Source organism: Dendropsophus ebraccatus, chromosome 5 (assembly GCF_027789765.1).
Source record: "Dendropsophus ebraccatus isolate aDenEbr1 chromosome 5, aDenEbr1.pat, whole genome shotgun sequence".
Lineage (NCBI taxonomy): Eukaryota > Metazoa > Chordata > Amphibia > Anura > Hylidae > Dendropsophus > Dendropsophus ebraccatus.
In genome coordinates, this window is record NC_091458.1 from 95,990,741 (window position 1) to 96,014,391 (window position 23,651).

At 41.5% G+C, this 23,651-nt stretch overlaps 1 protein-coding gene across 1 annotated transcript in view; it reads right to left on the reverse strand.

Annotated features, from left to right (window-relative positions):
- Positions 1-2,964: 2,964 nt before the first annotated feature.
- The window catches only part of NALF1 (NALCN channel auxiliary factor 1), a 423,218-nt gene continuing 402,531 nt past the window's right edge, over positions 2,965-23,651 (reverse strand). The window contains exons 2-3 of the mRNA XM_069972362.1: positions 18,406-18,577; positions 2,965-3,263 (exon numbers count right to left, since the gene is read on the reverse strand). Of these exons, the coding sequence (XP_069828463.1) occupies positions 2,965-3,263; positions 18,406-18,577 (471 nt within the window). The remainder of the gene's footprint in view (positions 3,264-18,405; positions 18,578-23,651) is intronic.

Below are 23,651 nucleotides of genomic sequence, written 5' to 3' on the forward strand. Positions count from 1 at the left end.
AACTTTTCATTCACATTATAATGATATGTTGGCAACTATGATGACATTAAAAGTTTTGTCAGTGTGTAGAATTGTCTTTCAATACTGTGACACAAACAATTCTGAACAGAAGCCAAACATGGAAGTCTTATTTACCAGTCATACCATAGAAGAATACAGCAGCTTCGAAGTTTTCAAAAGTATTATTGTATTATTTTGACAATCCAAAGTACCATTTATTGATATGAATTATAAGAACCTTGCTACTGTTATGGTGCAATATGTAAAAAGATGAATGAACATGGAGTTAATATGAAACATAGTACACACAACACAACACATAAAGAAAAGACTGTTGATTGGCCTTTGCCCAGCAGAGGTAGATAAAGGTTAGAACAAACTGTTTACTGACCATACATACAGGTACTTAAACAGTAGATCAGTTGAACAAGAGCTCACCTGCTAAGTGCTTTTTAAACATTGCTCCATCATTGCTCTTTTCTATTGTACTAGCATACCACCCAGTTATTGCTCCACTATATTTAAATACACTATCTACCTAAAAATCTACATTCTACCATTAATTAAGGCTTTTTTTAATATAATATTCATTCTACTAGTCTTATTTTTGCAGTATGTTAATGACGTTACAACGTGCCTGACTGACAAGAAAAGCACCATGTATTTCCAAACATAAAGATGGTACTAAAGGTGATTCGTAAAAACAAAAATATTACACATATATATATATATATATATATAGATTATTTTTTTCTAGTTTTCTTTTATTCCGGTGCAATTTTCTTTTTCAGTTATTGCGCTATTATATACAAAGGACTCACTTTCGAGTTTCAGCGCAATTTCTTTAAGATTAGAACTAAGAAGAATGTATCTTAAGAGTGAAAAATGCATAGTATTGGTTCTTCCTACATATCTCAGGTAGTCAATGAAGCAGAGACAAGAAGTAAAAATGAAGCATAGAAAAGGGGAGTCCTCTAAATCAAGACATAGTGTTTGCTTTTAAAGTTTTTTTTTCCTTCATATCCCTGCTACACAGCAAACGTTTTTTTGAAGTGCACTTCCCAAGTGTAGAAAGAGAATAGGAAGGAAACTGAGTTTAATTATTTTAACAGCCCTTATAAATTTTCCTTCCTTTAATGTTACTGCAAAATGTAAAATAAACAACTTAAAAAAATGTTGTTACTAGTATGCAGGTAATGCTAATGAACATATATCACTGCAGGGTCTGGTATCCACTTAAGCACACTGAAGTACTATACCACAGGCCTCTTTGTAACTGAATAAGACCAGCTTCATAGGCTTATTAATTCTTAACATTCACAGAGTACAGAGGGGTCAATAACTGTTGCCTATCGCAGATGAAAGCATAGATGCTGGGGACTATTACAAGCTACTCCATAACTGTATTCTGTTCTGTAGAATCTTGCACATTCTTTAATGCTACACGCTATTAGGCTATGTTCGCACAACAGGATTTTAGTGCAAAATAATGGCCATCTTTTAATAACGAAGGTCACAAACAATGATCATGATCATTATTTGCAGCAGTCATTATGAAAAGATAGCTGACTTTTGCCTTTAAATTAAGGCCTATTCCTATAGTGGGAACATAGCCTTAGGAGTCTAATGGGGACATAAATGGGGCTTGGGTTTTCTTGTTGGATACCTTTAGCCAGATACCTATTACAGATTACCAATGAATACCAATAGTATATCCATGGCAATTGCCATCAAGCATAATGGCAAGTACTTCATTTACAGCAATTATACAGAACTATTTCCAGTTGACTTTCACCTTTTACCTAACTAATGCTGAAAGGACCAACAAGGTACTTTATCTACCTTGTGCAACTGATGCTAAAACCCATGTTGGTAGTAAATGTTGTATTAGCCCCAGAAATTAAATCCTTATGTTAAAGAAGTTATTGTGTTCAATACATAGACCCATTTGCTTTGCTAGGTTAGAAGGAAATTAGCAATTTAAAAAAGGCTTCAGTGTTCTTCTGAACCTTCCTATAACAACTCCCATCTGCATGTTCCCAGCATACATACACATATAGATACCCTTATGTGTGATATGAAACACTGTAACTACAGCAGAAATTAAAACAGAATTCACAACGAATGCCAAAATTGTACCTCCAATGTGAAGGCCTTTAACTATATTACTCACTGAGCTTAACTGGATCAACATACAGAATTCCAAAAGGCTGCTCATGTTCAACTGACCAGTGAAAAGACTGGACATTTTTTTCTCTTTGAAATGGGAACTGGAACAACACATTTTGCTATAGGTTTACATGAAATGGAGTAACTGCCAACATTTTAAGTAATAGTGTTATTTTCTGTTTTTACCCTCTCCTAGCTATAGTCCACAAGATTTGCCATTTCTATTGTCTTTCTTAACAATGATATTCACCCAGCAGCCTGGTGTAAATATAACATGTCATCATACAGTTAATACTAATACTTTTTTGCTTCAAGGAGATGGGTGAACCATGGTTTATATGGGCAGAATGAATACTAGTGTTGTTATTGTTTGCTATGCTTGTGTTCATAGCACTTTTGCTTCGGTAGTAGAAATCGACAGGACATAAAAGATGAGTACAGACAATGGTTAGAAATATATAGACAGTGAAAAGACTCAGTATAGCTTTGAGAAACCATCCCAAAAAATAAAATCCTGTATTAACAAGTGCAAAATCAAACAAAAATCCATACATTAAAACACAGTGTATAAAATGGTGTGAGAAATTTAAGTCACCATGCAGCCTTTTAGTCAATAAAAAGCTGTCCCATTTTGTCCTTGAAGAATTGAGCTTGGCCGGTCTTGCCATTTTTACACAGACTGACTTGTAAAAATGAGTCGTAAGGTACAAGCACATCGGTTCTATTACGTGTGACTGTAGCGTTTTGCTGGAGTGGGCCAGAAGTGTGTTTTTCCAGTGGAATATTTCCCTTTCTCTATTCCTCATTTGTTGAATGGTCTTCCAAAATTCGTATGTTTTCAAAACCCAGTCCTGTTGAGTTTTGTGCTGCTGAAACTGCTAGTACGGTATGTAATAATATCAGTACAAGAACACACAGTTTAAGTCTGCTGTTACACAGTCTGGATGCTGATGAAGCTGTGAGTGATGTCCTGTGACACAACGTTGAGTCCTGTTGTTGTTTTTTTGTCCCTTTGGGTTGGTTATCTCTTGATAAATCCCATCTGACATCACAGCATTCTGGTTCTGCATTGGTTGGATAGTTTTCATACAGCCCTGTAAGATAGGACAAAATTAATTCATGTATTCTGAATAAATCATTAATGACTGTGCAAAACAAAGACAATTTCATCAGGCTGTCTGAAATATTAATGGCTCTATGCCATGCAAACAGAAAGCCTCAAAAATCAGGAAAAGTAAAGAAATTAGCAACAAAACAGACTTTACTGAGAAACATCTCAGGAGCTATCCATTAAAGGGGTATTCCTAACACCTAAAGTTATCCCTTCTCCACAAGATAGGTGATAACAATCTGATCTCTGGACATCCAACCACTAGGAACCCCATGATTTGGAGGAGGTACTCCTGTAACCTAATTGTCTTGTCTGATCAGAAAAGGTTTTTTCCCATTTCTGTTTCCCTACTTTTATTGGGGAACAGTAGCTGGGTCTCCTATTAGAATAGTATGATAGTATAATATATATATATATATATATATATTATACTATATATATTATACTATTATACTATTCTAATAGGAGACCCACCTATCTATATATATATATATATATATATATATATATATATATTATCCCTTTCCCCATTTTTTTTTTTTAAAAGCTTGACACAATTGATATAAGCATGCACATTACCCTGGAAGTCTGTGCCCAGGCGACCCTGGACGTACCGGTACGTCCTGAGTGTGCGCGCTTCATAGCAGGTTAATGACGCGCTGCAGCAATCGTGCTGCAGCAATCGCGCTGCAGCGTGACATTAACTCCTTAAACGCTGCGATCCGCCGGAGGTCTCTCACCTGCCTCCGTGCTGTCCGATCGGTGCTCTGGTCACTGAGCCTGCACAGGCTCAATGAGCAGAGCGCAGATAACACTGATCAATGCTATGCCTATGGCATAGCAGTGATCAGTGTATTAAATGAAAGTTATCAATGTACAAGTCCCCCAAAGAGACTTAAAATGTATTTAAAAAAAAAAAGGTAAAATCACTAACACACTACCCCAAAACCCCTCCCCCAATAAAAGTTGAAATCATCCTCTTTTCCCATTATATAAATAAAACATATAAAAATAAATAAATAAACATATAATATACCATAGCGTGTGTAATTGTCCGATCTATTAAAATATAACAAGCGTCATAGCGAATGGTGAACGGCGTAAACGAAAATAGGGAAAAAAGTGCGGGGATTACCGATTTTATGTCACATTATATATTAAAAAAAATAATAAAAAGGAATGAAAACGTCCGATCTTCACAAATATGGTATTAATAAAAACTAGAGATTATGGCGGAAAAAAATGACATCTCATACAGCCCCATAGGTGAAAAAATGAAACTGTTATAAGTGTCACAATAGGCCCATTTTATTTAATAAAAAAAAAATATATAAAACATTAGAGAATCTGTGTAAACCTGCATACGGTTGTGTTCGGGCTGACCTATAGAGTAATAGTATCATGTCGCCTTTACCATATAGTGCATTACGTAGACACAGGAACCCCCCAAACGTTACCATATTGCATTCTTTTTTTACGATTTCACCTATTTATATCTTCATAAATAATATATTTCCGTCATACATGTTATGGTAAAATGAAAGACGCCATTACAAAGTACAAATATTCCTGTAACAAACAAGCCATTACATGGCCTTGTAGATAGAAAACTGAAAGTGCTGGAGCTCTTAGAAGGGGGGGAGGGGAAAAACGAAAGTGCAAAGATCTAAGTTTGCGCGGTCCACTAGGTCATTTTGGGCCTGGTCCTCAAAGGGTTAATATCTGATATCTGCTGTTTTTAAGTCACATTACATACCAGAAAACATGGAGTAAAATGTGATCATAAAGTCCCATCTAGAGATGAATGAATCTACAGTAGGAACGAAGCAAAGCACTTTCTTCCTATCTGCATTCTGCTCATCGGGCTGTGTGGTTTAAAGTCTGCTCCGCTCTGTGCCGCTCCTCCTCAGGTGCTGGGAAAAGATAGATCCAGTCCTGGGAAACTGGGTAAAGTTTCCCAGGACTGGATCTATCTTTTCCCAGCACCTGAGGAGGAGCGGCACAGAGTGGAGCAGACTTTAAAGCTTGCAGCTTGATAAGCGGAATACGCTTTGTTATTACTGTAGATTCGCTCATCTATAGTCCTAGCTATCTTAAATACAAATAAAGATTATACAAAAAACAAGCTCTCACACAGATCACAAATAAATAAAATGTTACAGGTTCTTATTATAAACTATGAAATGGATAGAATGTTTAACCCCTAGGCGACCCTGGACGCACCCGTACGTCCAGGGTCGCCTCAACGTGCTCTGAACCGCCGCAGTCCCAGGTGCCGCTCGTATGCCCGCTAATACAGTAATCGGATGCAGCTGTCAAAGTGGACAGCTGCATCCGATTACTTACTGCAGCACTTCCCTGGTGTCTAGTGGGGAGGATCCGGGATAACGTCCCAGAGGAACGATCCACACATCTTACCCCGTCTGGGGTCAGTGCCGTAATGGTGCTGATCCCTGCTCGGTACTCGATTGCTTCCGGCTGCGGCAGCCAGAAGCAATCGATGTGCCTATCTCATCGACCTATGCTGCATATCTATGCAGCATAGATCTCAATGAGAGATCAGTGCACTTATACTAGAAGTTCCCCAAGGGGGCTTCTAGTATAAGTGTAAAAGTAAAAATAAAAGTGTTATTATTAATAAAAAGCCCCCTCCCCTAATAAAAGTCTGAATCACCCCCCTTTTCCCATGTTATGAATAAAAATAAACAAATAAATACATAAACAAACATGTTTGGTATCGCCGCATGCGTAGTCGCCCAAACTATTAATTTATCACCAAAGTGCAAAATTGCGCATTTTGGTCGCATCAAGTGCAGAAAAATTTTAATAAAAAAGCGATCAAAAAGTTGCATATGCACAATCAAGGTACCAATAGAAAGAACACTTCATGGCGCAAAAAATGACACCTGACCAAAGGATAAAAGCACTATAAGCCTGGGAATGGAGCAATTTCTAGGAACATATATTTGTTAACAATGGTTTGAATTTTTTACAGGCCATCAGATACAATGAAAGTTATACATGTAACATATTGTTGTAATTGTAACGACTTGAGGAACATACATAACAAGTCAGTTTTACCCCAGGGCGAATGGCGTAAAAACAAATAAGCCCCAAATAAACAAAATGCGTTTGTTTTTTTTTTGTTTTTTTTTAAATTTTACCACACTTTGAATTTTTTTCTGGTTTCGCAGTATACTTTATGAAAAAATTACACCTGTCATTGCAAAGTACAGTTAGTGGCGCAAAAAATAAGGGCTCATGTCGGTTTCTAGGTGAAAATATGCAAGTGCTATGGCCTTTTAAGCACAAGGAGGAAAAAACAAAAACGTAAAAATTTAAATTGGCCGGGTCCTCTAAGGGTTAAAGATTTGGCGATGTAATCAGTTAATAGGGTTAGCCAGGATTAGCAAAATTTAGCTGCCTCCTTCCAAAAACAGCGCCATTATGTCCTGGTGTGTGGTATTACAACACAGCTCTATGCCCTTCATTAGAATGGAGCTGCAGTAACATACATAACCTGAGGACAACAGTGGCACTGTTTTTGAAAGAAAGCAGCTATCTATTTCAAATCCTGGAGAAAGTGTACCTGTCATTACACAGTTTTAAATGATCAGTAGAATCACGCCATCAGTTCGCTCCATTCTGCGAAGCGAATTCATGTTGATTCGTTACCAAATTCACTAGACATGGCGGCGGCACATGTTAGCTTACAGTACTGTCACTCGGCGAGAACAAGGGATTATTCATAATCCCTTGCACCCGTCGAAACACTGGCAAGCCCCTCTGTAATGTCAGCAGACCCCCCCGCCGCCTACATAGAGTAATTCTGGAGGCGGAGGCAGACTGCCGGCTGTGTGTAGTGGAGAGTAGGTTGCAGCAGGCAGTTAGAATAGAGCAGGGAGAGCAATAGCGAGATATAGGTACAGAGAAGAGAGGGTAGGAGGGTGGATTGTGGGTTGTGGTTGATTGTGTGTGGTTTTCTGTGGGAGCCCTGCAGTCCGTATCCAGTATAGGAAGTAACTAGGTGCTGGTTGTGCAATATAGCAAGTAACTGGGTGTGCATAACAAGGGACTGGGTACTGTGAAGACTGTGTTTCACCTAATAAATCACTGGGAGCTGTGAATACATTTGCATTACAATAAAAATATTTTTTTAAATTCTCTTTAAAAATAAATACACAATGTCCAAGCATGCTAAAAAATTTGTCCCTTATGACGGTACGGCCAGTGTCACAGAAGGTCACCCAGTCAAACACCCATTATCATAGGTCACCCAGTCAAACACCCATTATCATAGGCACACATGTACCTCATGTATATTTATATTAATTAGACATGTTTTAATTTTTTTTATAAAGTTATGCCACTATAAACAAAGAAAAAAGTGCACATAAACAAAGAAAAAAGTGCACACAATAAAGTTTATTCAACCCCCCCCCAAAAAAAAAACAAAAAAAAAACTATCATGTGATTTTTATCATTTGTTTTATAAATAAAGTTATGCCCCTACAAACAAAGAAAAAAGTGCACACAATAAAGTTTATTCAAAACCACAAAAAAAAAAAACTGATCAAGTGATTTTTATCATTTGTCTTATAAATAAGGTTATGTCTCTACCAACAAAGAAAAAAGTGGCACACAATAAAGTTTATTCAAAATCACCACCAAAAAAATGAACATGTGATACGGACCTCTGTGATGTCACTTTTATCTTATTTTATTTTAAATAATAGAAATCGTGATTGTATGCACATAAGAGTCTTTTTTACTTTTAACAAATGTAATCATGTTGTATTCAAGTGTATATTGTTAGCATTTGATTTGATCTGTTTCAGTCACCTCTGACCCCAGGGGGCGGCACCTTTTTTACAATTTCCTGCCAAACAGATACTTTGGCATATATATAAAGGACCCTCTGCCTATGATACACTATGTCTCTCCTACTTGACAAAGGGGCAATTTATGCCTCGAAACGCGTTGTTTATGAGACCATTAAAATTCATCGTTTTACTTCATTGAACCTGAAACCGTGAAGCGCCGTCATTCTGGCTCCTGTGGTCCCCGCCTACCCCGAGGATCCGACACTTCATCTACCCAGTCAAACACAGAATGGTGGGAGTAGTGATTAGGTGTCTGAGACCAAATTGCAATTGCCAGTGCTGTCAACAAGAGAGCTACTGCGGAGCCTAGCAACTTCCCAAGACCCTGAGACATTGAATTTGGAAAACCTTTTTGCGGAAGCTCCTGAGTAGAGATGATCGAACATCGGAAAATCGTAGGTTCAATCGAACTCAAACATTCTTGAACCTATCGCATTTGATTGCTGATGCCTTCCCGGTCCGTGTGGAAGGAGGAGCGCGCCCAGGGACTGCCTGGAATTCCGGGATTTAGTCTATTACCTAGGCTGAATCTCAGAATTCCAGGCGGTACTTGGGCTGTCTCCTCCTTCCACATGGACCAGGAAGGCATCAGCAATCAAATGCGGCAGGTTTGAGAATGTTCGAGTTCAATCAAACCGATGATTTGAAAATGATTTTCCGATTTTTGATTATCTCTACTCCTTAGCGGCAACAAGTTAAAGGAAACGTTAAGACTCCTGGTGTTGACATGCCCCAGAGCAGTGAGGACAACCAAGCAGGGGCAGCTTCTGGCCGCAGTACGGGATCGTACTGCATGGCTATGGAGGAAGAAAGCTTGGGAGAGGGCAAGTTTGTCCCAGAATACGAAGATGATGTCATAGACCCCACAGGGTTTCCACTTCCACAAATGACATCCTCTGCGTCATCATCAGAGGATGAAGCTGTGCATCTGACACCGACCCAGCATCAGGTCCAATCTAAAGATTCCAGGTAAGGAGGAAAAAGGCGTAGGCATAGAGCCTCAGCCAAAAGATGTCAGAAAGGCACCACAGGGTTATTGAACTTGACCTGTATGACCACCTTTGGAGGAGAAAGTATGTGCACCCCTGTGTGAAGGGGTTCCCTGAAGGATGTGGATAATGGTCAGGTACAGACTGAGTTAGGGCTAGCTGGCAATGTTTTTCGTCCTGGATTCAAGCTGGTATTGTGCTCAGGCTTGCCCTAATGCCAGTCAGCAAACTAAGCCATGTTGGGTGACTACTATAGTAAGAGGAGCTTCTGTCAGCTTGTTTACCCTCCTCCTTAGCCCCAGAAGACATATATTCTCCACAACTCTTATGGTATGTTTACACAGACAGATTTATCTGACAGATTTTTGAAACCAAAGCCAGGAATGGATTTGGAAACAGAAGAAATCTCTGTCTTTTTTTATTACCTGTTCTCTGTTCCTGATTTTGGCTTCAAAAATCTGTCAGATAAATCTTTCTGCGTAAACGCATCATTAGATTTTTAACAACAGTGCAGTGAGCGGCAGGACCAGGCAAAGGAAAACTCCCAGCTTCTTCCTTTCCCATGGTGCTGTCAGTGAGCTCTGAGAACAGACTGTGTGTGTGCAGCTTTCTCATTGGCTGTCAGCCCATCTCTCTTCTCTGGTGTATCATTGGCTGCCGGACATGGTGCTGAACCTCCTCATAATTCATAAGGAGGGCCTAGTGGTGAACCCTTTTACAATTCTTAGTGAGGGCCTGACGTGACCCTCTTACAAATTCTACAAGTGGAGGTAGGGATGAATAAATAATAATGTCTTCCTAAAAGGCCCTGGAATGTAAATGTACACATGTTTAATCCCTCAACAACTATCTATGAGGGGGAAAGTGTGAGAGTAAAGACCTGGAATTTAAAAAAAAACAATATCCACACCAAACATGATGGACTATTGGTAAAGGATCCAATGTTAGACTACGTTCACACAACGTATCTTTTGTATTAATTAACGTCAGTTGTTGCCGATTTGCAACAACAGCCATGCTCAATACAAAAGATGTATTGCATAGAAGTCAGGGGGAATCCCAACCGGAGTGTACACTACCGGACTGGATTGCAACCGGCTGCACAAAAAACGGACATGCCAGTTTTGTGCGTTTGCTATTCATTGAATTCACTGGATTGTTCCAGTCGCACTCTCCATCGTGTGCATTGGTGAAATGGGATGTGGGTGCACACGGATGCGCCCGCTTCCCAATTTAATAGAAATTATTATTTTTGCACCGGCCATTCTGTGACATGGCCAGGTTATGTAGTGTGAACCCAGCCTTAGCGAGAGCCAGGTGTGAACCTTAAAATAAAAATTTTTATTTGATGGCAGAAAATTAAATTTTTTTATTTGTGAATTTCTTTTTTAAGTTAAGTTTGGCAATTTTTTTCTATTTAAAGTTCAAATTTTTAGGACAGTTGATTTTAAATAAAAATTTGGAGCCTGCAAAGAAATCGTAATAGATCAATTTGAAGAGAGTGTTGTCAGGGGCCAGACTATGTAGAATACTTTCCCCCCAGAGTGGGTGTAGGTTTTTAAGGGTAACAGAGGAGACACTGCTACATGGGGATGAAAACATTATAGCCCCTTTAAGAAATGGCACAGACAGTCCAGCTGTTTAATGCAGACTGCCTTTAATATGCTTTGACACATTTATCTCAAATGGAATTGATGTGGCAGTACTGTCAATTGATAGACATTTCAGTATGCATAAAATAACAAGCCAAAAATATGCAGATATAACACATCAATTTAGCTATAACATATACAATTTTGCAGTCAGTGACAAATTTAGATGAAAAATTATTATTATTATTATTATTATTATTATTATTATTATTATTATTATTATTAATGGATATATGAGCCAAACGAATCCGGTTAATCAAAATTTACTGCAAATCTGGCTGTCAATTCGCTTCATTCTAGGAAGCTAATTCCTCACCATTCGAAATCCGCAAAATACAAAACGGTGGCCTCACATGGTTTCAGGAGTGTCACTTGGGCGGGAAAAAGGAATTAACCATTGTCGCTAGTGCCTGTCCAATCAGCTGCAGGCCCCTCTGTGATGTCAGCATATCCCCCTCACCTTCTATAAAAGGCGATTGATTTACAGAGGTTACCAGTCCGCTGGGTGTGGAGGAGAAAGCAGGATGGCAGCAGGAAGTTAGAGCAGAGCAGAGAGAGACTAACAGAGCAATTTAGGGACAGAGAGGAGAGGATAGGATAGGAGGGCTGATTGTTGGAGCTGTCAACCAAGTGTCCAATTTACCAAGTAACTGGATGACTATAGGAATTCACTGGGACCAGGAAAACACAGTCCATATTATTCACTCACTGGGCACTCTAAATGCCTGTAAACTAATATTGAGTTATACCAATTTACTGGGATCAGTGAATTAAATGTGCACTTTACTTAATCAGTGCTTGCACTCCACTCCTACTGTGTTATACAAGTTGGGTTTTATTACTGAACTGAGTGTGCACCTTACATACAGTAATTACTAGTAGCACTCCACTCCTGTCCTGGTAAAAATATATATATATATTACGCCGCTGATCCACCAAGGTCCACTGCTGTCCATGGCAGAAATTGGATGATTGACTGGCTGATTGACATTTTTTTTAAATTGTGAATTCCCGATTATTGACAAAAACATACTGTAACAAATTCACCTTTCTGTAATAGTCCCAGTACTATAGCTATTATATATTTGGCTGTTTTAATGAAATTTGTTAACAAATCTTAACGAGTTTGACCAAAAATGAATTTCCAGCTGTTTTACTCCTCTCTAAATATTATAACAGCTACTAATCACATGAAGACAGTAAACCATATCCATATAATCAATCTTCTGCAATACAGACAACTTTAGTATCATCAACAAGAGCCCTGAAAAGTTTTCCAAACCAAAGTAAGACAAGGGATTTACATGGCAGTTCACACTGTACAATCAATTAGCAATATCAAAATTATCAATTATTTTTATTTGGCAAAATAATATATAAGGATAATGAATGAGAAAATAATTCAAACTAAAATATATAAATATGAGATCATTGCTTCGCTTGCTAGGCAAATTCATTGCTAAGCAAATTCAGATGATTTGGATTTCTGCTATTTCCTAACATGGCCACATGGAGATGCTAGAGTCTTACCTAAAGTCATTGGATAAAAATTGTGAAGACTGTAAAGGCTTTAAACATTTTAGAAACAGTAGGATTTTAAGATTGTATTTCTATAACCTTTTTATTTACAAATAAATAGCAATTAAAGAAAACCTTTTAATAAGAACCCAAATATTAAAAGTCTGTGGAATTTACAACTAATAATAATAATAATATTTCATGTGATGTATTTGCTTACATAAAAATACTACACTGATAAGGTGAAAAAGTAGATCTGGCATAAAATTAGACTTATAAGCTTTTGCATTCTCCGCTTCCTAAAAAATGTACTTTTCAAAAGGGTGTGAATATTTAAAGCTTAAATGTAATTTCCAGTAACTCTCGACACGTCCTCAGACATGGCAAAATGTTGGGAGCATCCCAGACATCTGACCTATGGCCATAACACTTTTTTCTATCTTTACAGTGTCACACAAGGTACTGCCCTCCATGTTTTTAGCTCTTTCTCTAGCAAACTAGCAGGGGATTTACAACAAAAGTGCATCAAAAACATAATTAAACGCCATGTGTGAAATTTGTCCTACGGCGGGGGGAGATGAAATAAGTGTCCCCCAGACCTCAGATCAGCCCCCCCTAGTAGGGCGATCACTAACCCCCCTCCCCCGGTGGCCATCATTTCCAAGATGGCCGCCGCCTTCGCTGTGAACCGACTAATGTCTGTTCACAGCGATGGAAAAGTTAAAATGAATGAAAGCCCCATGCTCTCCACCACCGGAGGTAGCGGAGAGCATGGGGCAGTCATCGGGACCCCCCCTGTGGGGTCCCGGTACAAGCGATCAGCGGTATATACTATATACCGCTGATCGCTTGTACCATGTGCACCCGGCACTTTTTATCCCCTGTCACCATGAATGATTGGTGACAGGGGATAAAAAGTGATGTCCCCCCACCCCCCAAGTAGCCCCCCACCCCTCCCGTCACCCCCGTCCCCCAGTCACCTCCCCTACCCCTTATACGTTACCTGATCCTGGAGCTCCTTCCTCTTCGGCGTCCTGGCTGGTTATGAAGTGCGCATGTGCTCCACAACCAGCCAACTCTGAAAATTTAAAGTGACAGAGACCAATTTGGTCTCTGTCACTGAACTATGATTACTGTGATAGAAAATATCACAGTAATCATAGTAATACAGTGAAAATGAATGTGTAAAGTACAAAAAGTGACAAACATACAAAAAAATAAAACACACTTTTTATTATAGTAATAATTGCAGTTTACTCCCAAATTACCCCTAACCCCCCCCAGATTACCCGTAACCACTGAACGTTGCCCATAACAACCACACGTTGCCTGTAACCACCGCACGTTGCCCGTAACCACCCCAAATTGCCAGTGACCCTCTCCAGATTGCCCGTAACCACCCCAAATTACATGTACCCACCGCAGATTACCTATAAGCACTTCAGTTTATCAGTAACAATCCCAGATTGTCTGTAACCCTTCCAGGTTGCACATAACCCCCCCAGGTTCCCCGTAATCACGCCAAATTACATGTAACCCCCCCAGATTGCACGTAACCACCGAACGTTGCCTCTGACCACGCCACGATGCCTCTGACCACTGCACGTTGCCTCTGACCACCACACGTCGCCTCTGACCACGCCACGTGGCCTCTGACCACCACACGTCGCCTCTGACCACCCCAAATTGCCAATGACCCCCTCCAGATTGCGGTGCCCATGCCAGATTACAGGCACCCACCCCAGATTGCCTATAAGAACTTCAGTTTATCCGTAACCACCCCACATTGCCCGTAACCACCCCAGATTGTCTGTAAGCACTGCAGGTTGCCCGTAACCACCCCACAATGCCCGTATCCACCCCAGATTGTCTGTAAGCACTGCAGGTTGCCCGTAACCACCCCACGTTGCCCGTAACCACCCCATATTGTCTGTAAGCACTGCAGGTTGCCCGTAACCACCCCACGTTGCCCGTATCCACCCCAGATTGTCTGTAAGCACTGCAGGTTGCACGTAACCACCCCACGTTTCCCGTAACCACCCCAGATTGTCTGTAAGCTCAGCAGGTTGCCTGCAACCAGCTCACGTTGCCCGTAACCACTCCACGTTGCCCGTAACCACCCCACATTGCCTGTAACCACCCCACGTTGCCGTAACCACAGCAGGTTGCCCGTGACCACCACACGTTGCCCATAACCACCAATCGTTGCCCGTAACCACCCCACGTTGCCTGTAACCACCCCAGGTTTCCGTAACCACAGCAGGTTGCCCGTGACCACCCCATGTTGTCCGTAACCACCCCAGATTACCTGTAACCACCTCAGGTTGCCCATAACCACCCCAGGCTGTCCTTAACCACCCCACATTACCTGTAATCTCATTTTTTTATTTTATTTTAGTAACTGCGCTATTCTAATAACCATTACTAGCTGCGGTTTTGCTCCAGTAAATTGGCGCTCCTTCCCTTCTGAGCCCTGCTGTGTGCCCATACAGTGGTTTATGCCCACGTATGGGGTACCGTTGTACTCAGGAGAACCTGCGTTACAGATTTTTGGGTACATTTTCTCTCCTGTTCCTCGTCAAATTGAGAAATTTCAAACTAAACCAACATATTATTGGAAAAATTCGAGTTTTTCATTTTTACTGGCCAATTTTGAATACTTTCCTCTAATACCTGTGGGGTAAAAATGGTCACCACACACCAAGATGAATTCTTTGATGGGTGCACTTTCCAAAATGGGGTGACTTTTGGGGGGAATCTATTCTGCTGACACTACAGGGGCTCTGCAAACGCACCTGGCGCTCAGAAACTTCTTCAGAAAAATCTGCACTGAAAATGCTAATTGGCGCTCCTTCCCTTCTGAGCCCGGCTGTGTGCCCATGCAGTGGTTTATGCCCACATATGGGGTACCGTTCTACTCAGGAGAACCTGCTTTACATATATTGGGGTGACATTTCTCTCCTGTTCCTCGTGAAATTGAGAAATTTCAAACTAAAGGAACATATTATTGGAAAAATTCGAGTTTTTCATTTTTACTGTCTACTCTAATACCTGTGGGGTCAAAATGCTCACCACACCCCAAAATAAATTCTTTGAGGGGTGCACTTTCCAAAATGGAGTGACTTATTGGGAGATTTTACTCTGCGGACACTACAGGGGCACTGCAAACGCACCTGGCGCTCGGAAACTTCTGCAGCAAAATCTGCATTGAAAAAGCTAATTGGCGCTCCTTCCCTTCTGAGCCCCGCTGTGTGCCCATACAGGGGTTTACGCCCACATTTGGGGTACCATTGTACTCAGGAGAACCTGCGTTACAAATTTTGGGGTACTTTTTTCCCTCTTGTTCCTCGTGAAATTGAGAAATTTCAAAGTAAACAAACATATTATTGGAAGAATTCGAGTTTTTCATTTTTACTGTCTTCTTTTGAATACTTTCCTGTAATATCTGTGGGGTCAAAATGGTCACCACACACCAAGATGAATTCTTTGAGGGGTGCACTTTCCAAAATAGGGTGACTTATGGGGGGTTTTCTCTCTGCTGACACTACAGGGGCACTGCAAACGCACCTGGCGCTCAGAAATTTCTTCAGCAAAATTTGCATTGAAAAAGCTAATTGGCGCTCCTTCCCTTCTGAGCCCCGCTGTGTGCTCATACAGTGGTTTACGCTCACATATGGGGTACTGTTGTACTCAAGAGCACCTGCATTACAAATTTTGGGGTGCTTTTTCTCTCATGTTCCTTTTGAAAATGAGAAACGTTAATCTAAACGTATATATTATTGGAAAATTTTAATTTTCCATTTTTTTACTGCCTAATTGTGAATACTTTCCTCCAGCCCCTGTAGGGTTAAAATGCTCATTATACTCCTAGATTCATTCTTTAAGGTGTGTAGTTTCCAAAATTGGGTCACTTATGGGGGTTTTCAGGATACCAGACTTCTAAATCCATTTAAAAAAAGAACTGGTCCCTAAAAAAATCAGTTTTGGAAACTTTCACGAAAATGTGATAATTTGCTGATAAATTTCTAAGCCTCATAACACCCTAAAAAAATAAAATATGTTTACCAAATTATGCTAGAATAAAGAAGACATATTGGTAATGTGACTTAGTAACTAATTTATGTGCTACGACGTTCTTTTTTTAGAAGCAGAGAATTCATAAAATGCAAATTTTAAAAAATTTTCATGATATTTTGTTGTTTTTCACAAAAAACACACAAAGTAGTGACCAAATTTTGCCACTAACATAAAGTGCCATATGTGACGAAAAAACAATCTCAGAATCGCTAGCATACGTTAAAGCATCACTGAGCTATAAGAGCATAAAGTGAGACAGGTCAGATTTTGAAAAATTAGCCTGGTCATTAAGGCCCAAACTAGCTGCAGCACGAAGGGGTTAAAGCCCAATTTAAGGCTGTAATATACTGCCCAATCCACACTGCACCAATGTCCTAGATCAGCTGCTCATTTACAGAGTCTGTTACACAGCCTAATAATCATGCGTCCTTATCATTAAGCAGCCCTCTGCCACACATTGCCTATTACATGGGGAGATAAGCGACCCATAGAAAATCCCTTTTGACGGATCAGAAGTGAGCGATCAGCCAACAAGCTAGCATTTGCGCCTTAGTCTACTAATTGCTGGCACTATTACATGGGGCCATATGTGCCTGATTGGGTGGGTAATCAGTCTAAGTCAGGGGTGGGGAACCTCCTGCCCGCGGGCCGCATCCGGCCCCTGAGACCTCCCAATGCCGTCCGCGGCCTGCAGCTCCCCTGTGATGCGCGCCGCTCTGGAGGAGGAAGGAGCCGGCATACACAGCATCCTCCGGTGTCTGTGACAGCTGCCGGACACTGTTACTGTCTATGCCGGCTTCTTCCCCAGCAGAGCGGCGCGTGTCTTCAGTCTCCTGTGGGCCGCGCGCGATGACGTCATTTCATCGCGCACCGCCTGCAGGAGAAAGACCGGCACAGAGGACCTGGGACAGAAGAGGACATGGGCAGCGTGGGAACAGAGGTAAGGTGAGTGGGATGTTTATTTTTTTTATTTGGGGGTTAACTAGGCCACCAGGGACATGCCTGATGGGGGTTAACTAGGCCACCAGGGATATGCCTGATGGGGGTTAACTAGGCCACCAGGGATATGCCCGATGGAGGATTAAATAGGCCACCAGGGACATGCCTGATGGGGGTTAACTAGGCCACCAGGGACATGCCTGATGGGGGTTTACTAGGCTACCAGGGACATGCCTGATGGGGGTTAACTAGGCCACCAGGGACATGCCTGATGGGGGTTAACTAGGCCACCAGGGACATGCCTGATGGGGGTTAACTAGGCCACCATTGACATGCCTGATGGGGGTTAACTAGGCCACCAGGGACATGCCTGATGGGGGTTAACTAGGCCACCAGGGACATGCCTGATGGGGGTTAACTAGGCCACCAGGGACATGCCTGATGGGGGTTAACTAGGCCACCAGGGACATGCCTGATGGAGGTTAACTAGGCCACCAGGGACATGCCTGATGGGGGTTAACTAGGCCACCAGGGACATGCCTGATGGGGGTTAACTAGGCCACCAGGGACATGCCTGATGGGGGTTAACTAGGCCACCAGGGACATGCCTGATGGGGGTTAACTAGGCCACCAGGGACATGCCTGATGGGGGTTAACTAGGCCACCAGGAACATGCCTGATGGGGGTTAACTAGGCCACTTGGGACATGACTGATGGGGGTTAACTAGGCCTACCAGAGGCATCACTGGGGGGTTAACTAGGCTACCAGGGACATGACTTGGGGGTTAACTAGACTACAAGGGGCATCACTGGGGGGGTTAACTACAATAGCAGGGGCATCACTGGGGGTTAACTACAAACGCAGGGGAACTAGGGGAACAATACTTTGCCTTGCCCTGGGTGCTGCAAACCCACGCTACTAACTGCCGCACACGGTATGCGGCCCTTGAATGATTTTATTAATGCCCGACCGGCCCTCGACATGGAAAAGGTTCCCCACCCCTGGTCTAAGTAATAGGTGGAGAAATAGGTCTTCATTTTCATATATTATGGTAGAAGTACCTTACCTGTACAGATGAAACTTGATAGTCCACCATAGACGACATCGTCGTTATCTGGTAATATAAATGGACACTGTGTTTGTACCTCCAAACAGTATTGCTTGCAAGGGATTTTGCTACTGCATTCAGATTGTGTAACTTCAAAAAACTGGGAACATAGCCAGGACTTGTAGACAGTCTGCAAAATAAAACATAAGGTAATATTATATAGCAGTTTGTTTGATTTACTGGGACACAAACAAATATATGCAAGTGAGCTTTATAAGTATTAACCATTCCACCAGGGATTTATAATAATTATTATTTTGACATCTCCATTGTGCAATTTAAAATATAAACTAATTATATTTCTCATTGGGTACATCGGCTTATTTGCATGATATATTGGTCTACATATGATGCACTTAACTGCATATCCTCAGTCATTAAGTTAAGTTGTCTATCCAATATTGCTCTACATTTATGTATGATCTATTATGCTACAAAAAGTCAGAAAATGTACAATTTCCTTCCTTAACACAACACAACAGTGATAACATAACGTTTAACAAGTTTAGAAATTGCATTGAGGGGGACAGTATTCAGTATTCATTGGAAGACTAACTGCACAATACATATTTCCACAGAATGAGCTGCTGAGCAGTAGACAGTCCTGAACCACCAAACTAGGTTGCAATTTTTTTTAAAATCAGCTTGCAGCCTTTCACCGACAGATGAGTCAACTTTTACCTCATCTTTAATTTGATAAAGGATTCAGATTTCTTATAAAACCTTTGCAATACATTAAAATTACATGCTATTACATCATCAAAGACCCATTGGGTGTCAGTGACAAAACAATCACGTTGTTTGGAAAAGCTGCTTATTTCACACTATACATAACAGTATACATTTAGTTTTGAAATAGGTTAAAGGGGTATTCCCCCAAAAATATTTTTTACATTATGCAATTGCCCACCCATAGCTTTACATATTGGTCAAAGCAAGTTATTAGGTATTTTAAGCGGTTTTGGTGCTTTTCTGCAGACTTACTCCCTCTGGATGCAAAAAAGGTGCTAAACAGAGTCCACTCCAACACCGTTCTTTTCTCCTGGCCCCCACCCTCCGTGTTTGGGATCACGTATCTTCCCTCTCTTCAATGGGCTGGGTTAGCGATTATAACCCTGCCCACTGAAGAGATGCAGGACAGATATGACAGTCTCCCCCCCCCCAGGGTGAACAGCCTGAACACACAGCTCTTACTCCACTGGCACCTTGTCTCCCCCCTCCATTCCCAGCAGCACACAGCTACACAGCTGGCCTGGTCTTGCTGCGTTTCTCTGCTGCCAGCACCCCCCCCTCCTTCCCGATGGCACACAGCTGGAACATCTCCCACTGCGTTTCTCTGCAAGCACCCTTTCCCCCTTCTCCCTCTCGACCTCACACAGCTGGCCTGGTCCCGCTCCGTTAATCCACCAGAAGCCCTTCTCCCCCTCTTCCTGGTGGCACATAGCTGGCCCAGTCCCGCTCTGTTACTCTGCCGCCATAACCCCCACCACCCACAGTATACAGCTGGCCTGCTTCCACTCTGTTACTCCACAACACCCCTTTTTCACTTCTTTCCCAGCAGCACACAGCTGGAATAATCCCGCTCTGTTACTCTGCCAGAAGCCCGTCTCCTCCCCCTTCCCGGTGGCACATAGCTAGCCCAGTCCCGCTCTGTTACTCTGCCGCCATAACCCCCACCACCCACAGTATACAGCTGGCCTGCTTCCACTCTGTTACTCCACAACACCCCTTCTTCACTCCTTTCCCAGCAGCACACAGCTGGAATAATCCCGCTCTGTTACTCTGCCAGAAGCCCGTCTCCTCCCCCTTCCCGGTGGCACATAGCTGGCCCAGTCCCGCTCTGTTACTCTGCCGCCATAACCCCCACCACCCACAGTATACAGCTGGCCTGCTTCCACTCTGTTACTCCACAACACCCTTTCTTCACTCCTTTCCCAGCAGCACACAGCTGGAATAATCCCGCTCTGTTACTCTGCCAGAAGCCCTTCTCCTCCCCCTTCCCGGTGGCCCACAGCTAACCCAGTCCCGCTCCATTACTCCACTGGCATAACCCCCACCATCTGCAGCATACAGCCTGCCCACTCTGTTACTCCACCAACACCCCTCCCTCCCCCTTTCCCAGCAGCACACAGCTGGCCTGGTCCCACTCTGTTACTCCGCCAGCAGAACCCCAGCCACCCGCACCATACAGCTGACAGCCACCTGCTCACTCCCAGGTCACAGAGCTTCTGATGTGGACAGATAGAATCTTGCTGGGACCTGTAGTTCTACACAATTTATCAGGTCATAGAGTGTTTGTAGAACTACAGGTCCCAGCAAGCTGCTTTCCGTCCACATCAGAAGCTCTGTGACCTGATATATTGTGATGTGAATGGATAGCAGCTTGTTGGGACCTGTAGTTCTACAGAAGCTCTGTGACCTGATATATTGTGTAGAACTACAGGTCTTACAATACTCAATATTAGCCATAAAAAATATGCAGAGAAAGAAAAAGACAAACTCAGCTTTCCAGCTCCATAAACTTTAAGGCCATGTTCACACAACGTAAGTTTTCATTAAACAACGGACAATGTTGTAGGTTTGAAACAACGACCATTATTTAATGACCATTGATGATCCCATTGAACTCTATGGAATCCCATCCGGAGTGTATACACAATGTGTACACTCCGGCCGGGATTCCATGGGGCCGCACAGAAAACTGACATGTCAATTTTGTGCGGCCAGTATTCATTATTAATTGGTTAATTGGAACGTAGGTACACCCGATTGTGCCTGCATTCCAATTCAAAAGAAATGAAGTTCTTGCGGCTGGTACTCCAGTACCAGCTTGGCTGAACTTCACAGACAGCGGCAGTTCTATCACACGTCTGGCCTGTCTTACATAGTGTGAACCCGGCCTCAAGCTTCATTGAAGATGTTCTAAAAATATAAATTACATAGTTATATAGTTTGTAAGAATGAAAAAAGATATTTATCCAGTTTAGGTCATTACCCTATAGAGGTTAAAGCCACTTTAACAAAAAAAAGAAAAAAAATTGGGGGGGGGGATTCCTTTCCGACTTTAAATCCAGTAATAAGAATTTATCTTTGGACCCATGACCCTTCTCCAGAATCTAGTGACTATAACCTGATAACCTGTAATATTATTACCCTCCACAAATGCATCTAACTCCCTTTTAAACTCTTTTATTGAGTTTACCATTACCACCTCCTCCTGCTGGGAGTTCCACAGTTTCAATACTGTATTACAGAATTACAATAAACAGTGCCTTTCTGTGCTGGTCTAGTTTTAGAAAATGCCCTCTTGTTAGAGGTGCTGTCCTGTATTCCCATCAGGTCACCTCTCAATCATCTTTTCTCTAAAATAAATAATCCTAATTGTTATAATCCTCCTAAGTACTGTAGTCCACCTATTCCATTTATTACTCCGATTGGCTGTCCACCCACTCCGGCTCTACTATGACATAACATTTATCAGAACCAAACCTCACCTGCCAATCTAAACCTCCAACCTATCCAGTTTCCTGTGTAACAATGACCTATCCTCTATTATCTTCTTTACACCTTTTAGTATCATCTGCAAAAATTGACACTTTACTATGACATTACTAATAAATATATTAAGTGATTGGTGACACAGGACAAGCATGCTCATCCTGATGCTGTCAACACTGTATTCAGCGGGCTTGGTACTCAAGCAACTCCTCAGCATTGTACATGGTGTAATTAGCCATCATGAAGAAATTCATTCTGGCTGACTATTTAACCATTTATCTGCCGCTCTTAAAACTAACAGCAGCATTTAATTGGCCTTTACATACCTAATTGGTCCAGTGGTCTGGCTCAATACCATCATGGGGAGAAGATCTGTTGTCAGTGCAGCCTGAGGCCTCCTCTAGGCCTCACAGGACTGCCTGACATAGCGATTGATTTAGCCTGTCTCCAGCAGGCTGAAGCAATAGAATGCAGAATTAATGGAGCAATGTAGAACATATGTATTGCATTGATCTCTAGGGGGACTAAAAATTGTATAAAAATATATACATATTTTTCTGTGTATAACACTACTTTTTAACCCAGGAAAATCTTCTCAAAAGTCAGGGGACATCTTATATGCCGGTTGCTTAAAAAATTTGTAACCGGACTAGAGTTTTTGAGTTCCCACCACTGTATGCGGCAACTGCAAATTCTCCAGCAGCTTTTTGCTGCAACTGTATGAAGGTCAGAGCAAGCTGCAGGTGTCCGGGCTTTAGAAAAAAAAGAGATACGTGGCGTTGTGCCCAGAAAAACACACCTTTTTTTACCATTCTGGCTTGACCTTGTATCCTACCGGTATTACTGTACCTCCTTCTCTGCCTCTCATATCTCACTGCTGTCTGATGTTTTTTTATACATTTTTATTAGCTGTGCATTAGAGGAGGGGTAGTCTTATACAGAGAGTATATCCCAAACTTTATATTTTAACTGGAAAAGTTGGGGATGGGGGTCGTCTTATACAGTTGGGGATGGGGGTCGTCTTATATGCCAGAAAATACAGTATATATAAATAAATGTATTACTTAATAAAAGTTTAAACTCCCCTATTCCCATTTAAAAAAAAAAAGAGAGAGAGATAATAACAACAACCATATTTGGCATCTACACATGCAGAATTGCCTGAGTTATTAACCTATAACATTCCTCAACTCGCATGGTAAATGGATTAGACAAAATTGCTGATTTCTGGTCACATCATATCCCAGAAAAAAAAAAGAATACAAAGGGATAAAAAAAAGTCACATGTATGCAATCATAATACTGATAAAAACTACAGATAATAGTGATAAAAAAGAGCTCCCACAGAGCCCTATAGATTCAAAGATGACAATGTTTCAACAACATAGGAGTCCAATAGGGCAATTAAAAAATATTTATGAAGAATATAGAGAACATGTCAGATTCACTATATGGTAAACAATGTAGGAACAACAATTTCTCCTTGTATGCCTTTTTGGGATCCTAAATATATACTTTATATACTAAAATCCGTTCCTTAGTAATTTGTCTAAGATGAAAAAAAGAAGTCTTTATCATTACCTTACTATAGGGGTTCATGTGCTTCCTCCCAGGCAAGTTTTCCCTTCCAGTATAATTTTGCCATCATTAGATGGTGTACTCACTAGGGATCAATTTGTTAAAATTAATAGGACTTTTCCTAGCAT